General features: G+C 44.0%; 1 protein-coding gene across 1 annotated transcript; it reads right to left on the bottom strand.

The window, feature by feature from the left end:
• Nucleotides 1-822: 822 nt before the first annotated feature.
• LOC106610362 (dickkopf-related protein 2) lies at nt 823-18,119 on the bottom strand. Its single transcript, XM_014209683.3, has 4 exons — nt 17,523-18,119; nt 6,279-6,429; nt 5,444-5,584; nt 823-3,358 (listed from the first exon to the last, which is right to left on the bottom strand). The coding sequence occupies exons 1-4, from the start codon at nt 17,721-17,723 to the stop codon at nt 3,108-3,110; spliced, it is 744 nt and encodes a 247-aa protein (XP_014065158.2). The 5' UTR covers nt 17,724-18,119; the 3' UTR covers nt 823-3,107.
• Nucleotides 18,120-21,284: the final 3,165 nt, after the last annotated feature.

The following is a 21,284-nucleotide window of genomic DNA, read 5'->3' as shown; positions in this document are numbered from 1 at the left end:
AGAAAATTGTCTTGTCTTTGGCCGCCACAGCTTGTGCCTTGCCCAATGAGAGACCCATACGAAGGTTACCACTGTCTCGTAAGCATGAGTGGAGAATTGTCAGTGGCCAGAAGACAGTGTCCTCTTACCTAGTCCATCTAGTTCTTTATTGTTGGACTCTGAAGATATGAACATCTACTGAAATGACTGGAGTAAACTGTAGCAAACTGTTTCCCAAACCTCTCCTCCATTACACCCAGCCAGTTCAACTAATGAAGAGCCTGGTGATAAGCTGAACTAATAATAATATACGCAATAAGCAGGCAGTTTTTATCCAAAGCGACTTCAGTCATGTTTGCATATACTGTATTTTACATGTATGGGTGGTCCTGGGAATCAAACCTACTATTGCAAGTGCCATGCTCTACCAAATGAGCTACAGCGGACCACTAATGAAGGGCTTGGTGATTAGTTGGACATTTGAATCAGGTGTGCTTGTATTGTATCAAATAAGGAACAAGATGGAGGTTTGGGAAACTGCAGTAGCCTATACACTCTTAGAAAAAAGGGTTCAAAAATGGTTATTCGGCTGTCCCCATAGGAGAACCCTTTTTGGTTCCAGGTAAAACCATTTTGGGTTCTATGTAGAACCCTCTGTGGAAAGGGTTCTACATTGAACCCAAAAGAGTTCTACCTGGAACCAAAAAGGGTTCTTCAAAGGGTTCTCATATGGGGGCAGCCAAAGAACCTTCTAGGTTCTAGATAGCACGTTTTTTTAGGCCTACTAAACAGTGTTCAGAGTGTTCTGGTATCAACTATTGATAACAGTAAAGTAACAAGTCGTTTGTAATACAAAATACATTCTTTATTTATTCATCCATCACTGTAAATGCACAGAAAATATCTGCTGAAAACAGTAGGACAGTGACATTTGCCTCAATGCGGTCATATTCGTGGCTTATTAGGTGTGTGGCTTTCAGTTAGTTATTTTTGGCCACCCATCCCATGAAAGTGAATGTCATTCCAGTTCATCTGAACGTCATTCCAGTGCACTGCTTGCTATGAAGTCTATCTGATTGTGTTTGCATGTTTAGGTAAAAATACCAATAATGTCCCGTTTGGAACACTGACAAGTAGAGAGCCTATAAACACAGCACAATCTGATTGGGCCCAAGCCCACCCAGGACCACCAGTGCCTACGCGGCAGACTTGAACTAACCTTGCTGCAATGTCCCCTTTTAATCATCTCACCCAGTCCTTTTTGTTGTTACCTTAATATCTTTCTAATGTTTATTATCATCTGTACATGATATACATTGATTCTTAAATACAATTTCAATCATTTCCTCATTATATACAATATAAGAGCTTATTGACGTTAGAAAACTGGTGGAAATGGTGCCTGGAAAACAAATGTAAAACAAAATGGAGGTACATATTATTGCATTGACTATGTACTGTAGTGAACAACTGGTTAAGTTTAACATTGAAAATCATCTAATATGAAAAACAATGAGCAGGTAGGTACACTGTACATCCAGTAAGACGTGTAAAAAGTAAGCATTTTCCCAGACTCATGACAAATAAAAAAGATAAAAACATTCTAGAAGGTGCAGGTCACATTTCATAGGTATTGTATAGTGAATTATATTATCATTATCAATTGAATACAGATTGCAAATGTGGGGGAAAGACCAAAAGGTTATTGGGCATATTTGCAATTACGGTAATATTTTCAGAAATTGTAAGTAGTAGTAACAGATAAAACCATGTGTTCAATATGTCCTGATTGAATTCCTGGATTCCTGGTTGTGGTCTCAGCTCCAGTCATATGGATGTCATTTGAAGACTAGAGGCACTTTGGGGTCTGGTATCAGTTCTACACCACTGACCCTCCAGTCCTGTGGTTGAACCAATCAAACTGAATCTCTTTGGATTCTAGCCTGCAATCAAACTGAATATGTTTGGATTCTAGCCTGGATTCTATCAAAATATAGAAAACTAAACATGTTTGGATTCCAGGCTCTTAATAGCCTTACTATGGCATACGTCTACACTTAAGACTCAACTGAGACAAATCCAGGCTAGTTCTCAACCCAAATGAACACGAATGCGAGATTCTGGAGCGGCGCCTGAGACAGCATTTTCCACCACCATCAACAAAACACCAAATGATGGAATTTCTCATGGAAGAATGGAGTCACATCCCTCCAGCAGAGTTCCAGACACTTGTAGAATCTAAGCCAAGGTGCACTGAAGCTGTTCTGGATCGTGGTTGCTCAAGGACCTATTGAAACACTTTATGTTGGTGATTCCTTTATTTTGACAGTAACCTGTATATCTATGTTCATAATCTATACAAAGCATATTTGCTTTTTGTTCTGTACTAGCATGGTTGAGCCTACATGTTGGTTTGAGAGTCATTGTTATTGTAGGCGTCTATTCGTTTGGAGATTCCCACATTGGTTACACTATTGGAGTGAACATTACAAATAGAATCAGAATAGTGAGATTACAATAGAGCTTGTATCGGTTAGCTGGGGTTCTGTCATTCCCTTAGTGTGAAAATATCATATGTGAAATATGTGCCAAAAACAAGCAGAACTAGTAAACAAAGGGTGCATCACAGCAGTCTTGCCTTCATAAGGAGAGATAGGAAGAGGATGATGTTTCTATGCCATTGGTTAATGATGGCTGTAATAAAGATATGTCTTTTCTTTTCATGACGTGAAAATATATGCAACATTATAAGGAACTTGTACATAAACCACATCCAACTTTGTGAAGAGCCTTCGGCATAAAGAAGTTATTTTGCATAAAGTCCCCGAGAACCCGCTGAACAACTTAATGATGAATGCAACATTCTCAGAAGTTTGTGGGAATGTTCTGAGCTGGAACACAACCAAACAGGAAGGATCATACATGGAACGGTGCCATATGTTCTCAGAAGAACCTTCTTCTTTGCTTTAGTTTGCTGGGTATCAACCAGCCCTTAGCATCTTCCATTCTCTCTCTTAATCTCTCTTTCCCAGTCTCTCATCTCATGTCATTTCCTGGTTCTCCTCCCCCGAAAGCAGGTCGGAGGAAGACAAAGAGAAAGGCCTCGGCGGACAGCCCTGCCTCACCCTTCAGATCCTCTGGCACATGTGAAGCCTGGATTTGGAGGAGGAAGTGGCGTCCTTCCAGACCTTGCAGGAGAGGCCCTTGGCACAGTCGCAGCGCTGGAAGATCTCCAGGCCGTGGGAGCCCTTCTTCCTCTGCTTGGTGCACACCTCGCCCTGCCGCAGCACCGGCTTGCAAATCTTGGTCCAGAAGTGGCGAGCGCAGCAGTAGCCCACGGAGCAGTCTGACGAGCGCAGGCACGGGTCGCCCTCGTGTCCTGGTCAAGGGATGGAGAGAAAGGAGTCTTAACATGGACTAGTATGAGGGAAGATGTAGGGTGCACATGCAAAACATAGACCTTTTCTTACTTTTCAGCATGTATTGATATACTCTGACCCTTTACTGCATGTACTAGTATATAATACTATATAACCTACTGTGGATTCTATTACCATTCCTTATTTAGGCCAGGGATGGGCAACTGGCGGTCTGCGGGGAAGGCCCTCGGACTCAGCGGCCAGCTATATATCAAGGTCGAATTAGAGCCCAGGGGGTCCCCATTGATGGATGGAGCAACTGTGGCCCCACATGATGAATTCAGATTTTTTTGTGGCCCTCACCACCATCAAAGTTGCCCATCCCTGTTCTAGACTGTGGAATGTAAAACATTGAATCTATGTGTGGTTTGGAGCAAGGTTTTCCAAACCCTAGCACTACACAGCTGATTCAAATAACCAACTCATCATCAAGCTTTGATGATTTGAATTAGCTGTGTTGTGATAGGGCAACAACCAAAATGTGCATCAAGGGATGGTGGCAGGACCAAGTTTGGGAAACCCTGGTTTAGAGCATGGACAATTCATGGCCATTCATCAATATGTAGAGAGTAATCATGCTCTTACATGTGAAATGTACAGTACACTCTACAGGGAAAATCCCCCAACTACTAAGCCACAGGAAATGCCCATTATCTTTGTTTTGACTTCCATAGGAAAGAGCTCAACCATACCTCTAGCTTTCTTTTCATCTCAATTCAAATTACATTACAGGGCTATTATATTAGTGGACTGGAAATGTCCTCAGATTTATCAACTAAATTAACCTATTTCGGGTAGAACTTGATATTCTTGGCAGGAGATTTATATTACAGGTTTATATAGTCTTTCAAAGGATGTAATTAGTACGACAAATATTTATGATCCATGTTATTTAGTCACGCAAGTTTTCTGTGAAACAACCCAGTTTCCCCTGTGCCAGAGGGGCTTTCTCGACCCACCCCAGCCGTCCTGTAACTCTGGCAAAACCGTTTCTTGTAAGGGGTTTGTTTCGAAATGAAGTTCCAATCAACAACATGAAGTTCCCACTCAGTGCTCTGCCTGAATGGAATGTTTAATATGTTGTGTTGATCTCTCGACTCTCCCTCCAATGTCACTGCAATTGAGTTGCAGAGGCAAGCAAGATGAGAGTCAGACGCAAATGAAAAAGTGAATAGGCCTAGCGTTTACTCAAAATGACCTCAAACACCGCACCCTTTTTTATACTGGCATTTTGCATTGCGGCTATTCCTTTCTCCAGAGGGCATTTATTGCACCGCCATTAAGGTGTCTCATTAGAGGTAGAACTTTATTGACAACAACACTGCTTATACGAAGTGTAGGCCTATTCACTTGTTGAATCAGGCTAAAACGAATGCCAAAAGGGGACTCAATAATAACTCCAGTTATTAATACCCCTACGAACCTCGCCAACTCTACATTCTGTGGTTTCACAAATGTATATGAGACAGCGTGGTGCTGTCAGCGAGAGTGTTTGTATGCCTGGTTTATGTAGGTGCCGTGGGGAACAGCAAGGGGCCACTGTGGTTTGGTTTCTCTCAGCCAGGCCCCCATGCTGAGCCGTGGTCTCTGAGGTTCGCAGCTGATATACGAGCTAGCGGGTAATTATAGCGGTCGTTCGCGGACTGGCATCTCTTTAACTTCGTGTGACTACAGACAAGTAACAGAGAACAGGGACAACAGAGATTCAGCGCCGTGGACCAGGAACAGCCAGAGATATTGCGTTTGCAAAATTGGAAAAGGAAACAGAGATCCCTTCATATGACTGTATATCTTCTCCCAGGCCAGGCCGAGAGGCAGTCTTCAGACCTGGGTTCAACTGGTATCGAAGATCTTTCACATACTACAGCTGTGCTTGACTAAGCGTGCCTGGTGCAATGGAACCAATGGAGTAGTTCCAGAAGTACAAACCCCACCCATCTCTCCAGGCAATCTCAATCGAACACTCAAAGCATTTTAAGCAGATTTTAAATACTATTTAAACCCTGGTCTGTTAAAGCTGTATAACAAGTAGGTGAAATGGCTACCTTTAATAGAGTGTTTGGCTTGCGCTGCTTTCCCACTCTTCTTCCAGTCGACAGTGCTGTCCTTGGTGGAGAGCTTGTTGTGGTCGTCCAAGGCTGAGATGTGAGGTGAGAGGATGCTCTCCGAGATAGGGACACAGACATCTACATGGATACGGCCAGCGGAGAGAGAGAAGTTAGAGGTGAGATCAACCACCACATAGTCATGATTGATTGATTTCATTACAGCTAAAGACAAGCCAGGGTTTGATAGATACATATTCCGTCTTCTATATGAATTTATATATGAGGTTGGTCAATGACAGTTGTTTAACTTGTGTTATTAGAGGTCATATTGCCATTACAGCTACTCCGTGACTAGTACATGTGGTTATCATTCATGTCTGTTGCAGTTCATCTCTCAGAGAACACAGAGCAGAGAATTCAGTGCTGACCTATGGGTAGAAAGCATGTGTTCAATATGGTTTAAATGTAATTGCTCCCTCATTGCTCCCTCAAGTCAGTTAAGAACAAATTCTTATTTTCAATGACGGCCTAGGAACACTGCCTTGTTCAGGGGCAGAACAACAGATTTTTACTTTGTCAGCTCGGGGATTCAATCCAGCAACCTTTCGGGTTACTGGCCCAACGCTCTAACCACTAGGCTACCTGCCGCCCCATTTACATTTCCTCTGTACTAGATAGATATCCCTCTCTGTTGCATGACACCCATCCAGGATGTCTGTTAGGAATGTTCTTGTAATATGACAGAGGCATGGTGTGCTGACAAGTTTTCACTTCACACCGAATTTAGAAATGCCGACTTAAGAAGTAAGAGAGGTCAGTCAAGACAACGTACAGTTGCTGCAGCGGTTGCTGGGGCAGCACATGGCATCTCTATGGCAACGCTTCTTCCTCCGTCGGCAGGTGAGACAGCGGGAGGGTGCTTGCTGAGGGCTGTGGCAGTAGCTTCCTACAGTGCACTCCTTATCGCTGCTGCATGGGTACACCTGTAGATGTCAAAACAGACACATTTAGAATCATGGATAATGATCACATGTATGTATCAGTTAGTGTCTTGTTAGGCCGTATGGGCTGGGAACCTACAAAATAATAAATCAACTGATAATATTGGGGTTTATTAGGGTGGTAGCCCCGACCGGGACTCGAACCCTGGTCCCTGCATGTGGCTGTTAGTAAAACATCTTAGCGGCTATGCCAAGAGGTCTGAAACCTCTGGACGAGGTCACTAGGTATTGGACTAAGGTCACTAATACGGTCACGTACAGTCATTAGTTAGGGAACAGTGACACTGCGGTTCAACTCAGGCTAACTTTCAACAAACCTGTCACCCATAACGTTGCCGTTTTTTATAATTGCATCATAAAAACATAATGTTTTGTCGGTAATGGTTACCAGACATGACGGAAAACGCTTTTGGTTCCACTTACAGTCATATAAACCCCACTCCTAGACTCCACTACTTCTCCTAACCGTCACTAATTTCCCTGTCTCCCATGGCATTTTTATGTGACGGCTTTAAAAAGTCCAACAGAAATTGCTCAAGACAGTAAGCAGATTAGCAGAGTGTGTTCTGTAGGAATTCCTTCTGAAGAACCAGACCTTTTTCCAACGGTGGAAAACAGTCCGTAGACTAGAGAGAGAGAGAGAGAGAAGGGGGACAGCTGCCTCTCACTGCCTCTCACTCAGCTTCTACGTGCCAACCTACGGCCAGGAATATCTTCAGATATTCCAAACAATGGAGCCATTACCGTATCCCCACCCAAGAAAAACACAAGTCAAGGTTCACTCTATATCGAGATGGCTTTCAGAAGCCTAAATAGTTCAATGAAGCAGTCATTGGATAATAGCACCACTTGGCTATGGAGTTAGTCCGTTTTGCGACCAACCGTTTTTCTAATTGGGTACCTGGGGATTTGAAAAGCAAGTATTTGGCATCCGTGGTTCTTTTCTTACTTTTCCATCTCATAATTCCCCAGATTGATTCTCTAAGATCCCTGAGGGTACGTCTGAAATGGCACCTGGTCAAAAGTCTACTATTTAGGCAAACGGGATGCCATTTCAGACAGTGCCTGAGACATAGGCCGTAGTCTGGTGAAGCGATGGCAACGTGATAACAATTCAATGTGATTTCCTTCATTCCTCAGCCACCAACCGGGTCTGCTGAACGCATTGATTTAGGTGAACCGAGATGACCGAGGTAGAAGCGCGGTGTGTCCATAAACATAGCAACCATTCAACCACAGTCCACACGGCAGCCATAACGAAAGGGCCCGGCTCACTTTTTCCACAACAAGTGCATACAGCAATACACACAACCACGGGATTGTACTTTTTTTTTTTACACATGGCGTAACGTCTGGTAGCCCCCAGCATCGCACGAGTATGAGGGCAAACGAGTTGAAATGAAATAATATCGTAGTCAGATTATATAGTGTTGTGAGAGAGTTTTGAACATGTCGAGTGAGAGGGGACACTGTACTGTACACAAGCAACTCCTCCTTGGACAAAGTCCAGAGTCGATCGATGAGGCTCTTTCAGTCTTTTGCTGGGGTCTGGCCACTCCAACATCAGCCACCAGCCACCAGGCAACATGCCACCAGCCACCAGGCACCCGTCAACATGCATTAGTATCCAGTTTGTATGAGCTACACAATACCAACCCCAAAAATGCACAACAATGACAACAGACATTGCCACAAAAAGCCTATTTAGGTTTTCTCCGTCCAATGTTAGATTGACGAAATAGCAACATGTTTGGGCTGCTCTACGTCGGGCTGGTGCTGTACTGACATATCTGCATCAGAACTGACCACCATTGCAAAGCATTGAATAATAAACATGTGAATACTAGAACACAAAATCATTACAGTCACAATAATGAACGTGGATTAGGATTCAGAAGGGTTACGTCACCATAACAGGCCTTGTTGCTAAAGCAAAATGTACACCACATGTTCGAGCGGGCTCTCAAAAACCCGAATATCTCAATATCTTCAGATCAGATGTTATTTAATATCCATGTGCTTAAATAAACTGAACAGGCTTAGAGGTATTTGGACCTTGTGTGAGCAACGTCGAGTTTGTCACATTGAAAACACATGGAGAAACTAATAAACGTCCAGTAATACAATGACAATAAGAGGAAACAGAAAAATAATAAGTTGCAGCACGGTAATATCCTAAATGGTGCCACAGCTGTTATTGAAGCTCAGGTCAACCTTTTACGTTTGGAAGGACTTGCTTTTCCAAGATTTATCAAGACATTTCCAAGAAGGTATTATTGATTAATAACCATTAAGCAATAATACGTTCTTGGAAGTGAAACCATTAAGCAATAATAATAATAATAATAATTGGAAATGTCTTGATAAGTCTTGCAAAAGCAAGTCCTTCCAACCATAAAAGGTTGACGTGTTTCTGAACTGGGCTTGTGCCCAATTTCTCCTGCAGTGAAGCGAGGCGAATGTAATGTAGAGCTAACAGGGTATTTTACATGCTAGCCTATGTCCACAATGACATCGTCATAGCCAAGACTTTCAGATCATGTTCATGTTCTCAAGTTCAGTGGTATCAATTTAGGCCTGTGGCTGCCCATAACCTAATGTAGCAGGCATGAAAGAAAACGCCTGAGCGGAGTTCCCACATCCGGTCTTCAGCGGAAAAGGAAGCTAGGTTGTATCCGGTCGTTGGCAACTCTGCTGCCCATGAACAATTAACTAGCCCTAAGAGAAGAAGAAATAAGACTTGGTTAACCCCACAATGCTCTGAAGCATTGACCAATGAGATCAACACCACAGGAAAGTGTGTAGCTATGTTCTGATGTTGAAAAATAGCCTTTAATCTTGAAATGTGAAGATACATATTTTGGCCCTACAGTACCCTATACTGCCTCTCAGATTTTTAGCAGGTGGTTCCTGGCTAAGCAGTTTAGGATTGATTACAATGGAGCTGTACTGTACTCTGCTGTAGGAAGGGCCTCTCCCCTTCCCTCCCTCCCCTCACTATCCTCCCCTTCCTCCCTCACCTCTTCCATCAAGCCTCCATCATTTCACAGGAGCCCTTTGAAATCCAATGACCGATAATCTCACTTTATCTTGCCATGTTTCAAAACACCTCACTGACGCCACGGTCCTCTGAGGGGAGGCGGCGGTTTCGTTTGGATGCGTCTCATTTGATCACGACTCCACTAGCTGACTTTATTGGCCACTTTTTTTTTGTGTCGCCGCCACTCCCGGTCCCCTATTTTCCCTAGACGCACCATATCACATGAAAGCAAGAGGCTATCCCTGTTAGAGGAAGTGGGCTGTGTACCTCTCTGGGCATGCAGGCTAGACCATAAAGAGGGAGACAGACGCGGAGCGATGAGGGAAGGTCCCTGGCTCCCAAGTCCTGTCTCGTGCTGCTCTCGTGGTGTTATAAGTGGCCTGGGCTTTGAAGGTAAAGGGAGGGAGGGAGGGAGGGAGGGAGGGAGGGAGGGAGGGAGCAATCTCCAGCATACACCAGTTTAACTCCAGGATACATGAGTCTTTGAACCTGTCCCTTACTCTGTATTTGCCCGTATTTACCCAGCATCAGCCATTCCTAAGGACTGATATCATAATATGATAGGAGTGTAACACATGTTCTTCACACCACAACACAAAGTTAGTGGAGTGTTATTTACCTCAAGTCTAGTCACGGCAGATGAGGCAGCTACTGTACTTCAGGGCAACTGTGACACGTAAGATTCTGTCATTTAGCCAACTGTCAGAATGTGTATTCAAACCGTTCAAAAGTCTGGTTAGAAAGGCGAGCTCTGCTCACTATTCACTTAAGAAGATTAAAAGACTGGCGTTTTAACAGTAACACACACACACACACACACACACACACACACACACACACACACACACACACACACACACACACACACACACACACACACACACACACACACACACACACACACACACACACACACACACACACACACCGTTAAGAGAACTTGGAGGGCAATTGAACTTGACCTTGGATAATCAAGCATGGAAACCTGAAACTGTGATTGGTAATCACGGTCAGCAGCACCGAGCTGAGTCTAATAAACTATGTCACCAAGTAAACAAACGTCCCTCTGCCCTCTAAGGAGAGACGGTCTCACAGTATCAGATAACAAAGGGACAGCATAAAACACGTACGCGTCATAAGAACCTTAAGAATACAACTTTGGCTCTTTCATCACTCAAAACACAGGTCTTTGACGGGTTAAATCCTGGATTGTATCGGTCTGTGACTCTGGTGACAGAGTCTCCAGATAGGCTACACCAGAGTCATGTGCTGAATTTAGAGAGTTGGGTCAACTTGGAACATTTTGTATGTTGTTCTAATTCCAGACATTCAGTTACATAAATGTGTTTAAATATTCCCCATGTAATGTTAATGGAGAGCTAACATGGCTGCCGTACACTGACTATACAAAACATTAGGAACACCTATTGTCCTCAGATCAGCCTCAATTAGTAGGGGCATGGACTCTACAAGGTGTCGAAAGCGTTCCACAGGGATGCTGGCCCATGTTGACTCCAACGCTTCCCACAGTTGTGTCAAGTTGGCTGGATGTCCTTTGGGTGGTGGACCATTACTGACACACACGGGAAACTGTTGTACATTAAAAACCCAGCAGCGTCACTGTTTTTGACTGAAACCGGTGCGCCTGGTACCTACTACTGTACCATACAACGTTCAAAGGCACTTCAATCTTTTGTCTGCCCATTCACCGTCTGAATGCCACACATTCACAATCCATGTCTCAATGCTTAAAAATCCTTCATGAACCTGTCTCCTCTCCTTCATCTACACTGATTGAAGTAGATTTAACAAGTGACATCAATAAGGGATCAAGGCTTCCACCTGGATTCACCTGGTCATGAAAAGAGCAGGTGTTCTTAATGTTTTGTACACTCAGTGTAGAATGTTAAAGTGTCATGGAAGCGTATCAGAATGCAGAAACCTCAATGTCCTAACTCTTTAAATACACTCAGAACCATATTGGCCCAACAGCAGCGATCAAAAGAAGGGCACATGACTAAGCCGGAAACCCCAGTCAGAGCTGGGTGTAGCTGTGAGGTGTTAGCCTGTGGATAGAGAAGGGCTCTGTGTCTCCTGACTCTCATTAACAGGTCTAAGTACAGAGGGAAGTGAAATGAATTCCCCTCAGGATACTCTGCTGGCCTGCTAGGGCCCCTGATATCCATTATGGCCCATCTGGGGCCCACACTTGCCCTCCAGGGCCTGCTGACTGGAGGGGTGAGAGAGAGCCAGGAGACCCGCTGGGCCCCCCTGACTGGAGGGCTGAGAGACAGCCAGGAGACCCGCCGGACCCCTGAGACGGAGGAGACGGAGCCTTGACGGCGGCTAGCCTAGCGCTAACTAGCACTCACACCTCGGCCTGCTTTGTTTCCCCCTCTCAGATCGTTAAGATCACTAAACAGTTACTTAACCCTGGAGGGGGTAGGGCGGGGTGCTGGCGGGGCGAGAGGGGGGAAGAGAGGGGACCTAGCGCTCAACTTTTACAGGGGGAGCCTAAGCGATTCGGTCCTGGCTTGTTAAAATAATCTCTGTGTTGAATTAAACACCGTTTTAAGACTACTTAAAACTATATGGATGTCCAGGCACTGGTAGAAACAGCCAACCACTGTTACTGTACGCATGCCTCCACTTCCCCTTGTGGGTTCAAAGGTTAGGGTGATGAAGGTTCCCTGCCCATACCATCCATCTGTACTGGTTCTCTAACTTACTGGGAACCAGTGGCCACCCAGGAGCATCAGGTCTGAACATCTCCCAGTCAAGAGGGCCTTTTACTTTGCGTTACTTCGGTTTGGTTTCACTCAAGTCAATTCAATGTGATGGGGGAATAGGGGACGGAGCCACACACCCATGCAGCTTGTCTTAATTGTAATGATTGAATCACTTGGGACAGTCACAACCTGACCTTGAGGTTGGAGCGCAAAGTGATTCATGTGACATTTATAGTCAGCGAGAGCGGAGAGCGGCAAAGTCAGTGCAAAACTTTATCAACAGCCGAGGGAAACAAAAAAACATTAGGCTGTCATGGTACTTCCTATATAGATCCACCAATAGCTTTGACATGTTGGATAGAGCCCAACTTTACTAATCTGACCATTTAAACCCCAAATTACACCCGGGTTTCCTGCAGGCTTCTCTGGGTGGCCGCCGTGCTCCCCTCCCCGACTCCCCGTCTCTAATTTGTGACTTTTGAAAGTGAGCCAGTGGGGGTGATTTATTGAGAGCTTATGTTGCAATCTTTTGCATATCCTTTCATGTCGGAGAATTGGAGGCCCTGAAGGAATACATTTCAACAGCTTGAATAATGTTGTATAAAAATGAACACCCTTCTTTTGAGGTCTGCTGTTGGAGGAATCTGAGGGAGAAATGTGGGAAAGTGACGACATGGATGTGATGGTGAATTACGGCGATAGTCTCTCAAACTGTGAAGTTTAGAAGTGTTATAAGTGGACGATCACTCATGTCCTGATCCACTGCCTCTGTGAAGGAAGGTGTAATATTCTGCCAACGCTTCATCACCAATTATAACAACCTCAACATTACGCCAACGTCTTCATAGATCTACAGGGTAGAGATACCCAAGGTTCAGCCAGAAGAGATTGGTTATAATAGTTGAGGTTTCACACCTCCGCTTTCCACTGATGCCCCCCACGCAGCTCTAACCCACCGCATGTCTCTGACCCGGCCCATGTCTCTGACCCGCCGCATGTCTCTGACCCACGCAGCTCTAACCCACCGCATGTCTCTGACCCACGCAGCTCTAACCCACCACATGTCTCTGACCCGCCGCATGTCTCTGACCCACCGCATGTCTCTGACCCACCCCATGTCTCTGACCCACCGCATGTCTCTGACCCGCCCCATGTCTCTGACCCACCCCATGTCTCTGACCCACCGCATGTCTCTGACCCACCGCATGTCTCTGACCCGCCCCATGTCTCTGACCCACCGCATGTCTCTGACCCACCGCATGTCTCTGAGCCACCCCATGTCTCTGACCCACCCCATGTCTCTGACCCACCGCATGTCTCTGACCCACCGCATGTCTCTGACCCACCCCATGTCTCTGACCCACCGCATGTCTCTGACCCGCCGCATGTCTCTGACCCACCGCATGTCTCTGACCCACCGCATGTCTCTGACCCGGCCCCATGTCTCTGACCCGGCCCATGTCTCTGACCCACCGCATGTCTCTGACCCACCGCATGTCTCTGACCCGGCCCATGTCTCTGACCCACCACATGTCTCTGACCCGGCCCATGTCTCTGACCCGGCCCATGTCTCTGACCCACCACATGTCTCTGACCCACCGCATGTCTCTGACCCACACAGCTCTGACCCACCGCATGTCTCTGACCCGGCCCATGTCTCTGACCCACCGCATGTCTCTGACCCGGCCCATGTCTCTGACCCACCCCATGTCTCTGACCCATCGCATGTCTCTGACCCACACAGCTCTGACCCACCGCATGTCTCTGACCCGGCCCATGTCTCTGACCCACCGCATGTCTCTGACCCACCGCATGTCTCTGACCCACCCCATGTCTCTGGCCCGGCAGGCACCCTGATCACCGAACAAGTGTTGGTGCAAATCAAAAAATCAAGGCAGGTTCACTTCAGAGTCAGGCCATTCTCTATAGAGTAAGTTGTTCATTATGAGTATATCATCTAACATAAAAAGCTAGTGAGGACCTTTAGTCGCAAACAAAGCAATCACCATGACCCACTATTTGCATGGTTGACTGCGCAGTATCATCCACACTATAACAAAAGATCCTATAAGCCATCACAAATCGATGCCACACGTTGCCAATTAAAAGCCAGTGAAGACTTCAAGGTTCGTTATCTTTGATTTACATCATAAACAACCACTTCAGATGCCACACAGCAGGTCAATAGAGTTTGCCTGTGGCCCGTGATTCATGTCTGGCTGTTGTTGAGTGCTGGCTGTAACGTTACAATGTTGGAAACCATTCTAGCAGACAGGAGAGACGGGGAGACACACCACCTCCCATTGAAACCATTAGCCATCTAAATGTGCCGTAGCATTTCACTCTTATAACAGTATGGTGGTGGTCTCCACACATACACACACTCATCCCCAGTGGTCCATTCTATCCAAACCACTCCAGTTTATTGCAATGGTAAAGTTGTAAGCAGACATTTAAACAGAGGTCTGGCACAGCTCTGTTGGCTGGAATGGTTCCCACTACGCAGAAGAGACTGAAGCTATTCCCTTTAATCCTCACTGTCTGAGTGGTAGGATCTCAGAACAGTGCTCTCAGCAGTAGGGAGCAGCTCCCACACACACACACACACACACACACACACACACACACACACACACACACACACACACACACACACACACACACACACACACACACACACACACACACACACACACACACACACACCACACACACACACACACACACACACACACACACACACACACACACACACACACACACACCTCCCTACATAGGCTACAGACAGGCATATCCACTTCATCCACTGGTATCATTCCAAGTGACATTCTGGAGACCTATATAAGCCTACAGCAGACACTAGTCCAAGCCAAAGCTAAACTGTAGCCAACCAGTAGTTACCCTGGTATAAACACTTTGATTGTAAAAGACAAAAAGAATCAGCTGTTTCTTCTCTGTTGAGTTGAAATTATTATTATTATTTTTTTAATGTGAAACGCTGGCTTAAATGTGTAACAGGGAAAACAGAAATGTGGCGCCATCTACTGTTCAAGAAGATGCCAGAAATCACATAAACAGTGTTGCCTTTTACATTTGATAACAAAGCAACAAAAAAAAAGATCTAAACTAATTTTGTCAACTTTCATATTAATTTACTTTATAAAATGTTCATAAATAGTCTCATGAGAATATGTCAAAATTCTAATCAAATGTATTTATAAAGCTATTTTTACACAGCAGTTGTCACAAAGTGCTTATACAGAAACCCAGCCTAAAACAGCAAACAGAAAGCAATGCAGATGTAGAAGCCCGGTGGCTAGGAAAAACTCCCTAGAAAAGCAGGAACCTAGGTAGAAACCACACCTCTTCTGGCTGTGCCAAGTGGAGATTATAAGAGTACATGGCCATTAAGGCCAGGTCGTTCTTTAAGATTTTCAAACGTTCAAAGATGACCAGCAGGGTCAAATAATAATCACAGAGGTTGTAGAGGGTGCAACAGGTCAGCACCTCAAGAGTAAATGTCAGTTGGCTTTGCATAGCCGAGCATTCAGAGGTTCGAGACAGCAGGTGGGGTACAGAGAGGGAGGGAGGGAGGGAGGGAGGGAGGGAGGGGAGGGAGGGAGGGAGGGAGGGAACTATTTATATATGTATCCTATTTATTTAACTTCACCTACAAAATAGGAACACATTATATACCTAAACACACAGTATGAACACATTATATACCTAAACATACAGTATGAACACATTATATACCTAAACATACAGTATGAACACATTATATACCTAAACATACAATATGAAGACATTATATACCTAAACATACAATATGAAGACATTATATACCTAAACATACAGTGTGAACCCATTATATACCATAACATACAGTATGAACCCATTATATACCTAAACATACAGTATGAACCCATTATATACCTAAACATACAGTACGGCAACTGAGATCCAGTTTAAATAAAACAATTGGAGAACTAATTAGGTAGAATGCTTTTCTACAATTCACACATGAACCAAACTATAGCGTAGCTCCAGTGGTATAAAGTACTTAAGTAAAAAATACTTTAAAGTACTATATAAGTATTTTTGGGGATATCTGTACTTTACTATTTATATTTTTGACAACTTTTACTTCACTACATTCCTAAAGAAAATAATGTACTTTGTACTCCATACATTTTCTCGTTACATTTTGAATGCTTAGCAGGATAGGAAAATGATCCGATTCACGGACTTATCAAGAGAACATCCCTGGTCATCCCTATTGCCGCTGATCTGGCGGACTCACTAAACACATATGCTTCGTTTGTAAATTATGTTGGGGTATTGGGATGTGCTCCTTGTTATCCATGCTTTAAACAGATGTAAGTGGCACCGTCTGGTTTGCTTAATATAAGGAATTTGAAATGATTTATACTTTTACTTAAGTATATTTTTGCAATTACATTTACTTTTGATACTTAATTATATTTAAATTGAAATACTTTTAGACTTTTGCTCAAGTAGTATTTTACTGGGTGACTTTCACTTTTACTTTAGTCATTTTCCGTTGTCTATTAAGGTATCTTGACTTTGTCAAGTATGACAATTGGTTACTTTTTCTACCACTGTGTAGCTCTTTACCCCGAGGCACCAGGCCTATGCAGACAGCCAGGCTAATTCCCCACTGTGTTGAAACAGCAGGAACTGATAACACCTGGAGTGCATATTAAGTGGTCGGTAAGAGTATCCTTCACACTCAGCCCACAGTTCCGTCTAATAATTCCAGAAAGCGTCTGGAGCGGTTTAATGACATTAAAAGAACCAGACAGAAAATAATCCTCGGTGTTAACTTACTTTCTCTCACATTTCTACTGATCATGTTAATGATTTGCCTTGGAAGCGTGTTGGACCCGACAGTGGCGTCAAGGTCTGAGATGCAATTAAGGTTTATGAGGGGTCCAATCCCTGTAATTTCCAATAACGATTCACACATGAGAGGAGTTTACATGGTACAGGGGCTGATACCGCTATTTTAGTTCTCGTCAAAAAAACTTCCATGGGCAGTTGGGCACCACGCGCAATGTTTGGGGGCACGCGTAAAGCAAAAACGCATGTATTGGAACAGTTGTAACCTGCCATTTAAATGCAAAACGGAGACATCTGAAATACTTATACCAATACGATTATTCAAAACATGAAAAGGGATGTCAAAACAGTAAATTATTACCAATGTCCACGCCAAAAGTTGTTACAATCAAATCATAACTACAGTAATATGTGTGTAAATGTAAAGAGAACGATGAGATTACCTGCGCAAGGATGTTGCCTTTCTTGGTGATCCCGGGTTGGAGGGTGGCTGAACGGTTCGTGGCCGGCGTGGGCTCTCCCAACAGAGCCGCTTTGATGGAGTTTGGCTTGGAGCGCTCTGCTCTCTGCGACTCTCCCATCCTCAAGGCCGCGACAAGCAGCGCGAAAACACACCAGAATCTATTCCGAGTCAGGACGAGCATCCTTGGGAAACAATTGTTTAGAAATGTTGCCCAAAAAATTTAAACTGATTCGAATTGGATAAAGCGGGCGACCCGGACCTAGCCAATTACGCATAAAGGTATCACAGAAACGCGCGCTCTGTTACACTGTGTCCATGTGGTTAAGTTGACCGCTTGCGAATAAAGTCAATAACGGTAAGTGTTCTCTTTTCAACGAATCAGAAAAGGAAACGGGTTATTGCCATCGACATAAATGCCACTTTTATGGCAACACCAATAGGTCAATCTAAAAATCAAATCAAAATGATGAGCTTCAATGAATAAAAAAACGCTGACGCTCACAAGGTCAGGGTGAAACTTGACAAGCGACTTCCAGTCTGTCTCTCTGGCAGTAAGTGAATGCTTAGTGCGGCAGCCTGATATTTTATGATCTCGGATACTTTCTTTTTATAGGATTCTAATGGGTTTACTTCCTCCGCCCCCATTCAGAACTGACAAAGACTGAAACCGATCTGTACGTGCGCGCTGCGCATTGTCGTCTCGAGCCCCCGTCCCAGACTGGTCCCAGACGCCTGCACCAGAAGCCCTGTTGGGGAAAAACCTATAAAATTATACACTGTATAGTTTAACTGTGTGTGCTGACCTTTTTTATAACGAGACGGTTGGGGGCAAAGGAAATGAAAGAGAGGAATGAATAAAACTTCAGATAGTTTGTCCAAATTTTTTCTTGGTCTGTAACCTCCATCACACCTTCATGTAATGGACAAGTATCTAATTATTATTTAAAAAATAAAAACACAACAAACACATTTATTTTCAATAGGCCTATAGTCATAATGTGCTTATGTACTTGTAATGAGGTATGGGATTTTAACCTATGGTATTTTCTTTATTTAACTTGGCAAGTCAGTTATGAACAAATTCTTATATGGCCTAGGAGCAGTGGGTTAACTGCCTTGTTCAGGGGCAGAACAACAGATTTGTACCATGTCAGACTCGGGGATTTGAACTTGCAACGCTCTAACCACTAGGCTACCCTGCCGTATGTGGATCTGGTTGGGATAAAAATGTAGCCTTCTATGACACGGTTCATGAGGACATCATTGGTTCATCATTGACATACTAACTTATCTTTCCCACCTTAATTATATGGGGTGATGTGGCTTGGACTCATTGACACCACCAATTTAAATCGGTATTCACAAAAATAGCTTGTATAAGACAATCAGATAACCATTGTTTTGGCCGATGGGAAAGGCTTCCCTCATGATGCGAGGAATGTTCTCAGTGATATGGTTAGTGATATACCTAACATATAGAGACTCCTTTTGTTAGATATCTGGGTGTATGGTCCCTGCATCAGAATAACCTATGTTCATGATGGTTCGATAACATCACAACAGTATAATACCTTCTTGAAGTGGTAAGGTACATTGAATAATACATGTATACTTACTTTAGGTGAAGGCCATCGGGAATACAAACGTATCTAGAATTGTGCTATGGAGAATTGTGAGATCTGTAGAATGAAGAATCATTGTGCTGATCTAGCATCAGTTTTGCATTTTAGATGACAATTAATAGGATTATATTGACAGGGGAGACCTGATCCTAGATCAGCACTCCTACTCTGAGATGCTTTGTGAATATGGGCCCAGAAATCAATATTCCTACTCATTCCTGATAAGGGAATCTGTAGAAATCAGCCAAACGTCATCAACCAGACACTCGTGTATCTATCAGTGACCTGGATGTTTTTTGTCTCTAAGGATAATTAATGGAACATATGATTCACCAGCAGAAACCACAGTGCATGTTAATCAAGAACTACAGCTGCCTTATCAACATCAACGATGAAGAGCAAGTTACTGAAACCAGAATGCTGCACCCACAAAGTCTCTATGACTCTATGGTATGTGCAATGCTCTAGCACACACACACACACACACACACACACACACACACACACACACACACACACACACACACACACACACACACACACACACACTTCTGACCTTAAAAGTGATCCGTCACACGCCTCAAACCAGTGTGCCAACCTCTTTTGTTTGGGCAAGCAGCCAATCAGGGAAGCGGGACGGATGTATTGTGCTTCTGTGATGTATTACAATAGTGAATACTTCCTGTGATGGGCCTGTACTCTAGCTTGATTGAATGAACAAATGCATTTTTGTACACGCCTATCATAACAGTGACATTGAGGCCTTTGAATGGTGTGATGGTTACAGCACTATTCACTACTCTCTTTATACTCAGGGAAGTTGTAAAAGAAAAAGACATTGTTTGACAAGAGGCGTCAATACCATCAGCTTTTAATAGAGAACAGGAAGGGGAACCAACCAGAACGTAGACTTTTGCACTTTGAAGTAACACTATCCATGCAGTGTAGATTTGATGATGTTATTTTTGTGGTTTGAATGAAATCACACTCAAACATCCAAGTGAAGAACACAAAGCTCCACAACATCAACTGTCTGTAATACCAATATGATTTATCCCATAAATCCAAAGCGCTGCTCAGCTGGAATCTGTCAGTTTCTCTAGGCTTTTGTTTTAAAAGCCCCAGCAATGTTTTTGCATTGGAACAGTTTAAAAAGCCACCGGGGATGAAAGACAAGTGGCCCAGAGCACCAGGAAGACCAGAGAAGATGGAGGATTTCAATCACAAACATCACCATGAATGAATGACATACAGTGCATTCGAAAAGTATTCAGACCGCTTGACATTTTGTTCTGTTACAGCTTTATTCTAAAATTGATTAAAACTTTTTTTTCCCTCATCAATCTGCACACAATACCCCATAATGACAAAGCCAAAACAGGTTTTTAGAAATGTTTGCAAACTTATTACAAATAAAAAACGGAAATATCACATTTACATAAGTATTCAGACCTGTTACTCAGTACTTTTGTAGCGATTACAGCCTTGAGTCTTCTTGGGTATGACACTATAAGCTTGGTACACCTGTTTTTGGGGAGTTTCTCCCATTCTTCTCTGCAGATCCTCTCAAGCTCTGTCAGGTTGGATGGGGAGCGTCACTGCACAGCTATTTTCAGGACTCTCCAGAGATGATTGATCGAGTTCAAGACCGGGCTCTGGCTGGGCCACTCAAGGACATTCAGAGACTTGTCCCGAAGCCACTCCTGTGTTGTCTTGGCTGTGTGCTTAGGGTTGTTGTCCTATTCAAAGGTGAACCTGCACCTCAGTCAGAGGTCCTGAGCGCTCTGGAGCAGGTTTTCATCAAAGATCTCTCTGTACTTTGCTCCGTTCATCTTTCCCCACAGTATGATGCTGCCACCACCTCCAGATGTGATGCTTTGCATTCAGGCCAAAGAGTTCAGTCTTGGTTTCATCAAACCAGAAAATCTTGTTTCTCATGTTCTGCATCCTTTAGGTGCCTTTTGGCAAACTTCCAGCTCTAGGAAGAGTTTTGGTGGTTCCAAACTTCTTCCATTTTAGAATGATGGAGCCCACCGTGTTCTTGGGGACCTTCAATGCTGCAAATATTTTTGGCGACCCTTTCCCAGATCTGTGCCTCGACACAATCCTGTCTCGGAGCT

This window comes from Salmo salar, chromosome 08, assembly GCF_965601325.2.
Source record: "Salmo salar chromosome 08, fSalSal1, whole genome shotgun sequence".
NCBI lineage: Eukaryota > Metazoa > Chordata > Actinopteri > Salmoniformes > Salmonidae > Salmo > Salmo salar.
This window is presented reverse-complemented; position numbering and strand designations above follow the sequence as displayed.

Bases quoted from the DNA above. Each gene is read 5' to 3' on its own strand.
- LOC106610362 (XM_014209683.3), bottom strand. From the start codon at position 17,723: ATGCTCGTCCTGACTCGGAATAGATTCTGGTGTGTTTTCGCGCTGCTT. The intron at 6,430-17,522 runs GTAATCTCATCG...TGACATCTACAG, and splicing joins AAGGCAACATCCTTGCGCAG to GTGTACCCATGCAGCAGCGA. The intron at 5,585-6,278 runs GTACGTTGTCTT...GTATCCATGTAG, and splicing joins CAGCAACCGCTGCAGCAACT to ATGTCTGTGTCCCTATCTCG.